Source organism: Protopterus annectens, chromosome 8.part0, assembly GCF_019279795.1.
Source record: "Protopterus annectens isolate FY-2018-M chromosome 8.part0, PAN1.0, whole genome shotgun sequence".
Taxonomy (NCBI): domain Eukaryota; kingdom Metazoa; phylum Chordata; order Ceratodontiformes; family Protopteridae; genus Protopterus; species Protopterus annectens.
Window position 1 is genome coordinate 223,135,548 of NC_056741.1, and position 12,973 is coordinate 223,148,520.

General features: G+C 41.5%; 1 protein-coding gene across 1 annotated transcript in view; it reads left to right on the top strand.

The window, feature by feature from the left end:
• LOC122807988 overlaps window positions 1-12,973 on the top strand; it is a 163,212-nt gene that overhangs the window by 102,069 nt on the left and 48,170 nt on the right. The window contains exon 8 of the mRNA XM_044079007.1: window positions 1,247-1,502. Coding sequence (XP_043934942.1) covers window positions 1,247-1,502 — 256 coding nt within the window. The remainder of the gene's footprint in view (window positions 1-1,246; window positions 1,503-12,973) is intronic.

Here is a 12,973-nt window from a genome sequence, read left to right on the forward strand (position 1 = left end):
CAGGCAGAACTGTCAAACTGCCGTAACCCCTCCAGAATATGTGCAAAGGGTAAGAGCTTATCCATTTTCCGTGGCCATAATGAAATCTACATTGCTCCTTCTAAATCAAGGGTTTGACTATCAGATGAAATCTCTTTTTAAGCACCATGATATGACCTTCCAAGGTAGGCTGAGGATTGTGATTCCTCTATAACTTTAGCACACCCTTCTGTCTCCCTTTTTGAAAATGTGAACATGATCTCAGTTTACCGATGATGAGGAATGTTTTTTGTTTACATGCAACACTGAAAGATATGTAACCACAATCTCCCAAAAACAACTAGTGAAAGCTGTATAATATTTGGAGTGACATTATCTCTGGTGACTTCATCTCCAGAAATTAATGCAAACCTGCTTCTTCTGGCACTGCTTTGCAGGTAAGTTACTGTATTCAGGAGTTCTTCCTGATAAATATGACACATGGCAATCACTCACATTGGCTCCGTATAACTTACACAGCATTTTTCTCATAAATATATTTACTCACTAACATTCACTCACATACAACTGTTGAAGTCAAGTTACAATTGTTCTGATAAGTCAACCATCACAAATTGTAGTGTACATATTTTATAGCAGACAATAACACTTCAGAAAAGACTACCTGCTCTAGTAAAAAAGGAACAAAATGCTTTGATAAACTTTAATTTCTAACATTCTGAAAAGTAAGGACTTATTAAAATTGTATAAGCTTTGTTCCCTGAAACATATTTTGTAAAACATCATGCCAGAATGATTTTGCTTGTTTCTTTCGGCTTTTCCCGGTTAGGGGTCGCCACAGCGGAACTCCAGTTCGCTAATGATTGGAAGTTGATTTTTACATGCAAAGTTACCAGCTGTGATGCACAATCTTCAGCGAAGGTACACCCATTCACGCATGTCTCCACGCAGAAGACGCTCTAACTGAGAATCGAACCGGACAGCGTCTTACTGTGAGGTGACAACGCTACTGCAGCACCACCACCGCGAATGATATGCATCTAAAATAATGAGCTCCTTTATTGTTGTCTTGTGCATTAACATATAACAATATGCTACTCCTGATGAATAAAGCAATACCTCACTTCCTATGAGAATGCCATGATGTGCATTGCAGCATCGAATGTCATCTAGGCATCTGCATAAAAATGTTTTTTTTTTTTTAATCCCATATGAAAATGGCTTACAAAATTTACTGGCTTGCTTGTTTTTTTCACTCTTACTGCAGTTGCTGTGCCTGAAGTTGTTACAGACAGAGAAGGAAAAGATCGAAATGATCCATGATCACCCAGACTCAAACAAAATGTCAGGGATTCCAGGGTTCTGCAGAAAGAATAATCAGGAAATATCTGACCAGACTGCAACAGAAGGAAGTGAAGGAAATATTTCTGTCTGGACAGTGAGCTCCAAGTTGTCAGATGACAGTGTGACCTACCATGAACTGGGACAGCTGGTACCATGCCTGTATGCAGAGATTACAAAGAGTGAGTAATTTCTTCATGGTAATTATTTTCTAACAGCTGGTAGCCCTTTTAATAATAATGCATGGATTTAAGATGCACAGTCAAATACCACTTTGTAATTTTATTAAAATTAGAAAAAAATCTATGTTAGTTACTAACTTGAAATGTCAAGCTTGCATATCTGCTCACCTCCATCAGCACTGAATGCGTTTTTTTTATCACACAATTGGTGAGAAGAAATAGAAAATTGCTGTGCCAGACAAGTGTACAGTTGCAAGACTAACTACTGTTTAATAATGTCCAACTGGCAGATTCACTGATCAAGATGTTTGAGGATTGGTCACAGCACTTTCCACAAATTGCAGTGTCTTTAGATTGGATTATAACTTCAGGGTGCAGACAGCAGTGCTGTGTTGATCATGTTCTTTCATTCTCTATTAATCTTAATAAACTCAGCATCGCCACAAACTTTTCCATGAGCTACTCTGTGAGTTTCACCTGCAAAATACAATGCACTGAAAAGTAAATAGCCACATAGTAGGTGCTATTATAATCTGAATGTGAATGCAGCATGCAAACTGATCATGGTGATCCACAATTAGTATGTCCAAGGAGAAATAAGTTATGGTCATGATAAGAAGAACACAAACATAAGTGTTCTTAGCTGCAAGCATGGTGATTTGGCACAATTTTATAACTGGCCTGGTAGATGAACCATTTACCCATCTACTTATTTTATTATTTATGACCTCTGCTTAATCTCTGCTTCCCATGTTTGGAGATATCCAAGGCAGTGACATTGCAAGCCATCTTACTAGTTACTATTATTTGCACTTCTCATGCTATAAGGAATGCCTTTTACCCTGGACAGCAGAGTTGCCAGGTCATACCAGGTATCGACCTTACTGAATGGGTCTGTGTAAGGCTTTTACTGCAATCATGTGAACTGGTTCAGCAGGAAATAAACCATCATTTTCTATTGTACACAAAGCAGGTACTGTCTGTGGGACAATAATATCTCCAGCCGTTTTGATAGGTTTAAGCCAAAACAGTATGGATGCTTGAGAATCATGCACTTTATGGGACTATGATGGTGGTAGCACACCCTAGTGCCTAGTAAATTCACAGCATGTATACACAGACAGTCTGCATGAATGAGTGTCCATACATATTGATATGCAGTTGAAGGAAGCTATCTTATGAATCTTATGTCACTGATGAGCACATGTGTATCAATGATTCTTAGACAAAGGAGGAATCTAGCCTCTCTAACACTCATAAGGTACAAACTACTACATATTAGTAATGTCTGTATTTGAAAATGTGCATCAGAGAGAAACACAGAGCCAACCTAATTTGGTAGCTTGATTTACATTCATCTAGCACAGAAACAGCACAGATATATGACATAATCCAGAAGAGGTTACACTGTAGTATATGGTACTTAGGGAAGTGATATAAGCACTGTGTTACACATAAATATTTATCAACCTTTGGAATGTTACCTGCATCTTAATAATTGAATGGACTGAATTAATTGTCAGGTATATGTATGCTACAATATGCAGTCCACATTGCAGTTATACACCTGTTTTCATACATGCCTAGTATGTGATGGCAGCCCACTAATAGTGGAGAGTCATCCCATCTACCACCTAGCAACCTTGGGCAGTCTATAGAACACATGACAGCTGCATACTGTATCCATCCAGCTTTACCCAGCAATGTTCATATGTACCAGTCAGCTTTCACTCTGAGATAACTATTGCTGTGTCTTTTCAATGTGTAATGTTTTCACCTAGGTGAATGAATGTGCTGTAAAGCATATGGATGGCAGAGATTGGACAATCTCATCCATGAAAAAAATGTAATCTTCCTGTAAGTACTCAGCAGACATGAATGGTAGAGATCCAGGAGATGGAATATCCATCAGCCTCTACATGACAATTTGTGATGATTTCTGGTGCTTGATGTCAATGCCCTTTGTGGGAGGAGCTTTACCATACATCAGTGTCAGTAGCATGGTAGGAAGGATCTCAAGTAAGGCATGCAGCATGCAGTAGCAGTGGAGCACACTATGACATGGGGGGGGGCATCCTACATCCAGCTCAACCCACTCAGAGGAGAAATCATTTGTGGCATCCCCACATGATGACACTGAGACAGTCATCTTACTTGGAGGTATCAATACTGGGTCTGGGTCTTACTTGGAGGTATCAATACTGGGTCTGGGTCTTACTTGGAGGTATCAGTACTGGGTCTGGGCTGCAGATGCTGCATACCTCTTTTGCAGACAAACCTGGAGCATGCAGACATGGGAAACTGCTGCCACAGATAAGTGTATACTTTGGCTATGGAGATGCAGCTGTCTGTAAAATTCATGCTGGAGCACCAGGGCCAGATTAAATCATATGGTCTGTTATGTGTTTGTATAGACCAGGAACATCACTTTTACTATGATACCTACAGAGACTGGGAAAGAACAACAGGCTGAAGCCAGTCTTCTGCTTGGGTCTGACAATGACACTAACATGCACAAGGACATACATGATGCACAGTCTCAGGACATAATGACACTGTTTGTTTCACTCCTAGGTAGGGATTCACTCACTGGACAGGGTAATAATGTACCCTCCAGCACACACACCCAATGAGCAGCACAGTGTGCCATACCATCTGCCCAATTTATAGAAGCCTCTACTGTCTTCAATGTCATGACCACTGCCAGTGATGACCTATCAGGTGGAGATGCTCAAACTGCTTCTGACATTCCCATTCACACTGTAATGTGGGCTAGTGGTGTAACATGACCATCCCAGTCCACCTCTGGCATGTGTGCAGTACTTAGCAATGACTAACAGATGTGCAGGGCTTTAATCCATTCACAATACTCTGTTACACAAGCAAAAATGGAGAAGGGAAATGCTGTAAGTACCTACTGAAGTACGTGGCAAATAGTGCATTATATTTGATTATTCATGTAATGAGGGCTGACTACAGTGAGACTAGTATAATTTCCTTGGATATGGGTGCCACACCTTTAAAATGTGTCATATAAAAGGAATTTTTCACTACTGTGGAAAAATGATGGTCAAATTTCAGGTTACCCTCTCTCTGTGTACCTAGATCTCTCACCTCTGAGTTTACATTTAGGAGTGTGCTACTGATGTTGTAATTTACAAGGGCATTTGACTTCACAAAGTGTAAGATAATGCATTTTTTCACATTTAGTTTTAGAATATGCTTTTGGCACTAATCATTTGCCTGATCTAAACCATCCTGAAGGAAATCTATATCACTGGGGGATTGAGTGCTTGCCCCCAAGGTGCAGTCATCAGTAAACTTTGACATCAGAGAATAATATTCTGAACAAGAGTGGTCCAAGTACTAAGCCATGTAGTGCACCACTAGTAACTTGCCTCTTGCTCGATCTGGATTCACCCACTTTAACCGCATGTTGGCAATGGTTAGCCATCTGGTGGTATAGGGATTTATGGCCAGTTTATGACTTTATTTATAACACCTGAATTGAGCTTTGCACCACATGCATTGGCCAGGTCAACAGGTAGGCAGTACATAATGTTTTAACCTTATCCGTGGCCTTAGTGACTTTCTCAAAAAAATCCACCAGATTCAGTAGGCATGATCTGTTCTTGACAAAGCTGAATGGGATGGGTCCAGTGTTTGGAGGTTTACTTTGTCATTATTTACACATCAGAGTACCTCACTGATCCTCTTCATACACAAACTTGATGAGTGGATGGGAAACCAAAAATTTGTCCCAGGGTTCCACCTGTGTCTCTCACAGACAGGGGCAGCAGGTGTTGACTGAGGTTTTTTTTGGAGATAAACTCTTGGCTAGGCTTGTAAGGGCCCCAGGGTCATTAGCTTAGTAACCTTCTATGATCATATGATTTATCAGTTCCACAGTTATTCTTTCCATAGCCTTTTATATAAGACTAGTAAACTTATGGGACTGTAATTTGCCAGGTCAGTTGATGGTCGCCCATTATGTCCACTTTGTCAGGACAAAGCCAGTCCAGAGACTGTGGATAAATAGAGATCCTAATAAGCCTGTGAAGTCCTGATTTAAGCTGTTTAAGAGGCAACCTGTTATAGTGTCAGGCCCCATTGCAGCCAGGTTTTTAACTTTAGAGAGCACAGTGACAACCTGTTCTTTGGTGATAATTGGTGGTGGAGTGATGGAGGGTATTTCTTGGGGAAGAACTGGGGGTGATCGGGAGGTGAAATATGAGCTGAATTTAACAGCCAGCAGACTTGCTATGTCTTCTTTTTGAGTATAGGTGATGCCATTTAGAATTCATACTGCACATTGTTGGGTGTTGCCCTTAAGACTGTGGACTTAGCTGAAAAAAATGCCTTATGGTTATCCTTAGCTTTGGAGGCTATTTTAACCTCAAAGTCTGCTTACAGAGACTTGAATAGTTCCCTGATTCACTTGTTTAGACTAATGAGGGACTTATTTCTCTGTTGTGTACACTCCCTCTTACTTTTGGACAGGATGTTCTTTCTTTTTTTGTGCAACCTAATAATACCAGGGGTTCACCAGAATGGCTTGTTTTTCGGGTTTGACCTGGGTTTATTTTTGCCTGGTAGGGCCATTTCTATGCTGTTGTTTATATAGTCAAACAGGGCTTTTGTGTAGCTCTCTGCATAAATGTCTGTGTTTTCTGGATATGAGGGAGCTTGTAAACTAGTTATGCCATTCCTTAATAGGGGTTAATTTACCTCAGAGAAGTTCTTAAAGTTTTTGCGGTTAGGTGGGGGTACTACTTTTATCTTTATTTCAAGGAGGCCACTTTGTGATCTGATCTTACCAGACAGGACATCAAAGTAACGGGGTGGAAGCACTCTCTCATTTTTGTGTGTACCAGATCTAAGATATTTGTACCCCTAGTGGGAATGCGGACTAGCCACTCCAGGGCATTTGAATTTACAAAGTCAAGAAATCTTTGGGCCTGCATGTTAGTGGTCAGTGGACAGGTTGGTAAAATCACCCATGAGTATGGTATTTGGTTGGAGGGTGAGTGATTCTAGTAAATTCAGGTACGATGTGTGGGTTTCCTGGTTTATAGTGGGAGACCAGTTTTCCCATGGTTAGTTGGACACAGAGTAGCTCAAGCATCCCATATTGTTTGACCAGCCTTGAGGTGCACTTATCCTTTATGTAGATTAATACACTTCTGCCTTTTCCTCTTTCATGGGTGGTCAGAATGTATAAAATGTGTTATAGCCATGCACTGCTGAAGTGCTTTCCATGGCATTGAACCATGCTTCAGTAACTGCACAGACATTAGCATTCTCCAGGGAGAAGAGAGCTGCCAGGGAGTGCAGTTTCTTGTTGAGACTTCTGAGCAGTAACACCTTTAGCATGTCCTTCATAGCTTTTGTTTTGTTGGAAGGCTTGAGTGCTATGGGGTGGATAATGTTTTGGCCAGTATCGGGAAGCCTACTGGTGACAGGTGAAGCCATACTTCTCAACTGTCCAGATTTTTGCCCAGATTTTTGCCGAATGCCCAGATTTTTGCCTCTTATTTTTGGCCTCTTTCTCATAAAATGTGTGGTTTACTGGCAAATCACAGGATGATCTGAGGACTGAACTCACTACATAATGACACAGATTTGAGTTTTAGACTTCATATCCTTCAGAAAATGTATAGTAACACAAGCCCTGTTATTCTATCAACTTTTAAAATTTATAACAGCAATTTTTTTCAAATCTGTCCCATTTTTTGGCCTTTGTCCCTCCATTATGTCAAGCTTTTTCCAGACTTCTTGCACTAAGAGGTTGAGAGGAAAAGCAGCAGGGCCTATCAACCATGTCCTCCCAGGCTGACAAGTATTGGACCCCCTTGGAATGACACCTGTTGCTAAGCTAGTTGTTAAAGTCGATCATTTTCTGCTGGTATTGTGACATAATCACTGGAGATGGTAGAATTCTGCTCAATGCTAGGCTCATATCTGCCTGTGACACAGATTCCGATAACTCAGTCATGTCACTCTTCATATAGTCTAAGGAGGTATGTCTCAGGTCATTCGTAGGTTCATAGGTTCATATGTAGGTACTAGGCTATTGATCCTAGGACCTATATAAGCCTAGCCAAATGGTACCCTGGCTTTTGCCACCCAAGAAAATTATTTTCCTGTGCCCCTGTAAAGCAGAGCCACAGAAGTGATCCCCGGGGTGAATTTCCTATCTCCCATCCAATCATCAAGATTTTTCTTGAAGAGTGCTAATGAGGAGCTTTGTTTGATATAGATAGGTAGTTTGTTCCAGAGTATAGGATGTCTCTGGGACAGGAATCTATCCCTCCAGCATGTTCTGTTTATTGTGGTGACAAGGTTTATGTACCTAGAGCATGTAGCTCTGAGGGATTGAGATTTCTTTATGTGGAGCATGTCCAACAGCTCTGGGTTTGATATAGCTTTGTATGTTAGGCAGAGATTGCCTCTGAGTAGGCGATATGCGACAAAGTAAAGCTGGAGTTTTTTGAGATAGTCTGCATAGGGCATCTGTTTGAGGCCGGTAATCCTCTTTGTGAGGTATTTCTGTGGCCTTTCCAGTTGTTGTAGATGTCTTGTGAGGTACATACCAAAAGGGCCTTGTACTCTATAATGGGTCTAATGAGTGATGAGTAGAGGGGAACAATGACCTCTTTTTTCCTGGATGAGAAATCTTTTGTGATGAGGTGTGCCACATAGAAGGATTTCCTGACTACTGTGGAGATGTGATTATCAAAGGTGAGACTACTGTCCACCTGTGTCCCCAGGTCTTTTATCACACTTTTGGCGTTAAGTAGACTACCACCTATGTGGTAGTTCATTGGTACAGAGTTTTTACCAAAAGGGATGACAATACACTTTTTGGCATTGAGCTTGAGACCATGGCTTTGACACCAGGCATCTATCTCAGTGAGGCCCTTTTGTAGGATGTCCACATCATTAGGAGATTTGATTATGGCTCCTAGTTTGTAGTCATCTGCAATCCTTGTTAGCCAAAGACCTTCTGTGTTAGCCTGCACTTCAGAGAAGTAGATACCAGACAGGAGAGGACCTAGGACTGAACCCTGTGGTACTCCACTTGTCACTGGTCTGAAGTTGGATTTAGAGTGTGCTACTTTCACAGTATGGGTTCTGTCAGTGAGCCAGTTGGCAATCCTTCTTGTGACATAGGGATTTATACCTAGTTTAATGAGTTTATCTATAATTCCAGAGTGGGGGATGGTGTAGAAAGCCTTGACGAGATCCAGATAGGCTGTGTGAACCACCTTATCCTCATCTACTGCTTTGGTGACCTCTTCAAAGAAGTCTGTCAGGTTTAGGACACATGATCTGCCTTTTACAAACTTGAACTGGGTAGGGTCCAGAGTTTGGAGATTACCAATGTCATTGTTTATAAGTTCCATGATGATATGTTCCATAGCCTTGCAGACCAGGCTCATCAGGCTAATGGCGCAGTAGTTCCCAGGGTCCATGGTGGCTCCCCCTTTGCGGAGTGAGATAACTGTTGCTGTGCACCATTCAGTGGGCGCAAAGCCTGAGGTGAGGCTATGATTGAATATGATACTTAGGTTGGGTGCCAGTTCATTCTGTAGTTCATGTAGAATGCAGCCTGGGAAGTTGTCAGGTCCTATAGATGCTGTGTTCTTGGCTTTGGAATGTGTGTTTTTTTACCTGTGCAGCCATGATTACAGTAACTTTGCATTCTTCCGGTATAGAGATGGGCCCATTAGGGGATGAGAGAGGGGTAAAGTTAGCACTGAACCTATCTGAAAGGATGTTGGCAATATCAGTTGGTTCTGTATATTTACTGCCATTGTGCTGTAACATAGAGCAGATCTGAGTGTTGCCATTGAGATTCTTGACATAGCTATAAAACGCTTTTTGGTTGCCTTTAGAATCAGTGGCGATTTTGTTTTCATTACTAGCTTTGGAGGATTTTATGAGGGCTCTCAGCTTCTTACTTAGGCTGACCATGGAGTTCCTCCAATCATGGGATTTTACTCTTTTTTGCAACAGTTTCTTTCTTCTGTTGTAGAGTTTGTTTATAGCAGGGGACCACCAGATTGGCTTCTTTTTTTTTTGGGGATAGCATCTTGGTTCTGTTAGGGATTGCACAATTCATGCACTCGTGTAAGTGCTTATAAAGTGCAATTGTACAGGATTCAGCAGTTGTACCTCTATTGTTCGTCAGCATGGGTGTCGTGAAGTTTGCCACTTCTGTCTTAAGAAGCGTGACGTTGGCTTTGGAGAAATGTTTTACAGTGGTTTCCCTAATGGGGGGTGGGGGTGGGATGTGGATGTCTAGGGTGATTTGCTTGTGGCCGGATCTGACCAACAAGGACTTGACCTCTGATGTGGAACACCAGTTGCCCATGTTGGTAATGACTAGGCCTAGGATATTGCTACCCCTGGTGGGGGTGTGGATAAGTTTTTATTTATTTATTTATTTTACATTTGTTGACTGGGCTAGTCTAACTGGATATATGTCCATTTTCAGTAGAGGCCCGAGGAGAAAAGCTCCAAGACATATGCAAAATTACAAAGAGAAAATACAAAAATACAAAAATAGAAAATACAAAAAAGAAAATACAAAAGGAAAATAAAAAACATTCTTATAACAATATAAATTTGAAATAAACATTCTGATAAACAATATAAAGTTTAATATTATACTGTGTTTGGCAAAGACTAGAAGGAGATAGGGTAAAGCTTCCAGATTAGATGTAGTTTACATACATAAAGATGAGAGGAAAAAAGTTATTAGTGAGACATAGGAGAGTTAATCTGGATTAGTACAGGAGCATAAACAGTATGTACTGAGATTCAATTTGAGTTTCTTTTTAAATACTGTAGGAGAAGACAGAGAAGTAAGAGAAGTAGGTAGTAAGTTCCATAGCCTTCCAACTGTGTTAGAAAACAGGGTGTCGCCTGCTGAATTGTTAAATCTGCAAATGTTAATAAGAAGTTTGTTGGATGACCGTAAGTTTTTAGGATTACTGTAGGGGGTGAAGAGGCTTGAGAGTATTGGAGTGTTTGAGGGTTGATAGAGGGTCTTATGGGTTATTGTAAGCTGGAGAAAGTGCAGATGGTGTAGAAACTCTAGCCATCCAAGTTGCTTTAGATTAAGGCAGTGATGAGTGGTCTTGGAGGAATATAGCTAGGATTGCTGGGGGCGGGTGGAATTTGGGGGCAGGGTAGGGGAGCGGAGTGAGCCAATAGGGCAAACGGAGCAGGATGAGACAGAGGAGTAGTTTGTCAAGAGGGACAATCAGTGAAGTAAGGAGAGTGCAGGTGAGTCTGAAGGTAAGAGGTATGGGAGAGAGATAAGAGGCTTAGAAAGAATGGATGTAGTATATTTGAGGAGAAGCCTGTGATGTAAGATGCCTTAAGACAGAGAAGATTGGAAGGCATCAGAATTTATGAATTCCAGAAAACGTTGAGCACAAGAGTTGGTACATGAGTAGTTTTCCCAGTTAATGGTGGGGTAGTTGAAATCACCCATTATTAGGGCATTAGGTTGTACCCTAATATTTTCCAGTGTATCAAGAAATGAGGAGTGGGAATCCTGGGACATGGTGGGGGATCTGTAGCATGCTACAATTTGGATTGTGGTCTTGCCCAGAGTTAGTTGCACTTGGATCATCTCGGATGCATTATGCTGAGCAACTAGCCTGGAGGTGTAGCTATCCTTAATGAATATGGACACACCTCCACCTTTAGTGCTTCAGTCCAGGTTAGATGGCCGAAAGGTGTGGTATGAATTATAGCCTGGTAATGCAGGGGTGCTCTCTGGAGCCTTGAAGCAGTTCTCTGTCACTGCACAGATGTCAATGTTGTCCATTTTAAGAATTGCCTCTATTGAGTGCATTTTGAGGTTTAGACTTCTAGCATTAGGTAGCATTACCCTCAGATTTTGCTTGCTTGTACCTGTTACAGTGGTGAATTTGTCATTTGAATCTTGCCTAAAAAAGGCTCTTTAGGGGTGGCAAGAGCCTTAGCCAGTATCTGGAATCCCAAGTGTGACAGGTGCAGGCCATTTCTGGCAAAGCATCATGGTTTGTCGATCATGTCATCCCAGGCAGAGAGATACTGGATCCTTTTAGAATGACACCAGAAGCTTAGCCAATTGCTGAAGTCAATTATTTTGTCCTTGTACTGTGGTATCATTCTGGGTGATGGCAGGATGCTACTCAGGGCTAGGGTCATATCTGCCTGGGCTACAAGATCGGACAGCTCCTCCATGTCTCTTTTCATGTAGTCCAGGGAGGTACGTCTCAGGTCATTCACACCAACATGGACAATGACAGAGTCATATTTGTACTTGTTGTAGAGTGACCTGAGTGCATGTGTTATGTGGCGGATTCTGGCACCTGACAGGCAGCTGACAGTAACTTTCTCCTTGTTTAGCCTGGTAAGTGGAACACCAGTGTGTCTGACTATAGAGTCACCTATGACTAGAGTATTGGGTACGATGTTATGCCTTATGGGCTGTGTTTGAGTGGCACACTGAGTTTGTGGGCTATGTGTCAATTGGGTTGTGTTGGGGGGTGGAGGTTGCTTGCATTTCTGCTTTAGAGGTCCCTGTTGCTTGGGTAGATTTTTTTGAGGGCCTCCACGAATGTAGGTGTGTGTTTTGTGTTTCTATGTGTGTGTTTTGGTGGTGTAGGTTTTGAGGGACTATGTGATGAGTGTAGTGTGGTGCGAGTGTTTACCTTCTCCTCTTGACTGTCATGCCCACGTGGACTATGACTGGGTCATACTGGTATTTAGGAGTAAGTAACCTCAGCATGTGCATGATCTGGTAGATAGCATTAAGCAGCATTTTACCCTCACCAAGGATGATGCCACAATATAAACAGAAGATGACTAACTTTAATAATTGGCTTAGTTTCTGGTGTCATTCTAAGTGGGTGCAATATTTGTCAGCATGGAAGGAGATGGCCAAAATACCACTGTGCTTTTCCAGGATGGTCTAACCTCCCCCCTCTAGGCTTTCAAACATTAGATAAAACATTGTTCTCCCCATAGTGCCCATTTTAGCTGTCAAACTAAAAGTACTTCTGACATAGCTGTCAAACTAAAAGTACTTCTGACATAGCAAATCAAAACCAAGAAAATCTAAAGGTGTCACTGTCCAATGCTAGGAGCCTAAACAAGAAACTCCACACCTACAAGCTCTCCTCACTCTAGAAAATGCTGATGTCTATTCAATCACTGAGATATGGTTTAAAACCACAGAGAGCCCACCAGCAGTGTAAGGCTATAATGCCTTCCACGCATTCAGACCAGCTATTACACAGACAAGGACTAAAATCACCATAGTCAAAATCCCATACCATTTCAAGGCAAACTGCAGTTCCCCTATATAACCCAGGATACCCATAACATATATTTAAGCTTATTGGAAAGACTCACTGTCACTTATCCTATGTTATAATTCAAGATGAACAAGTGGGTAGTTTGTTTAT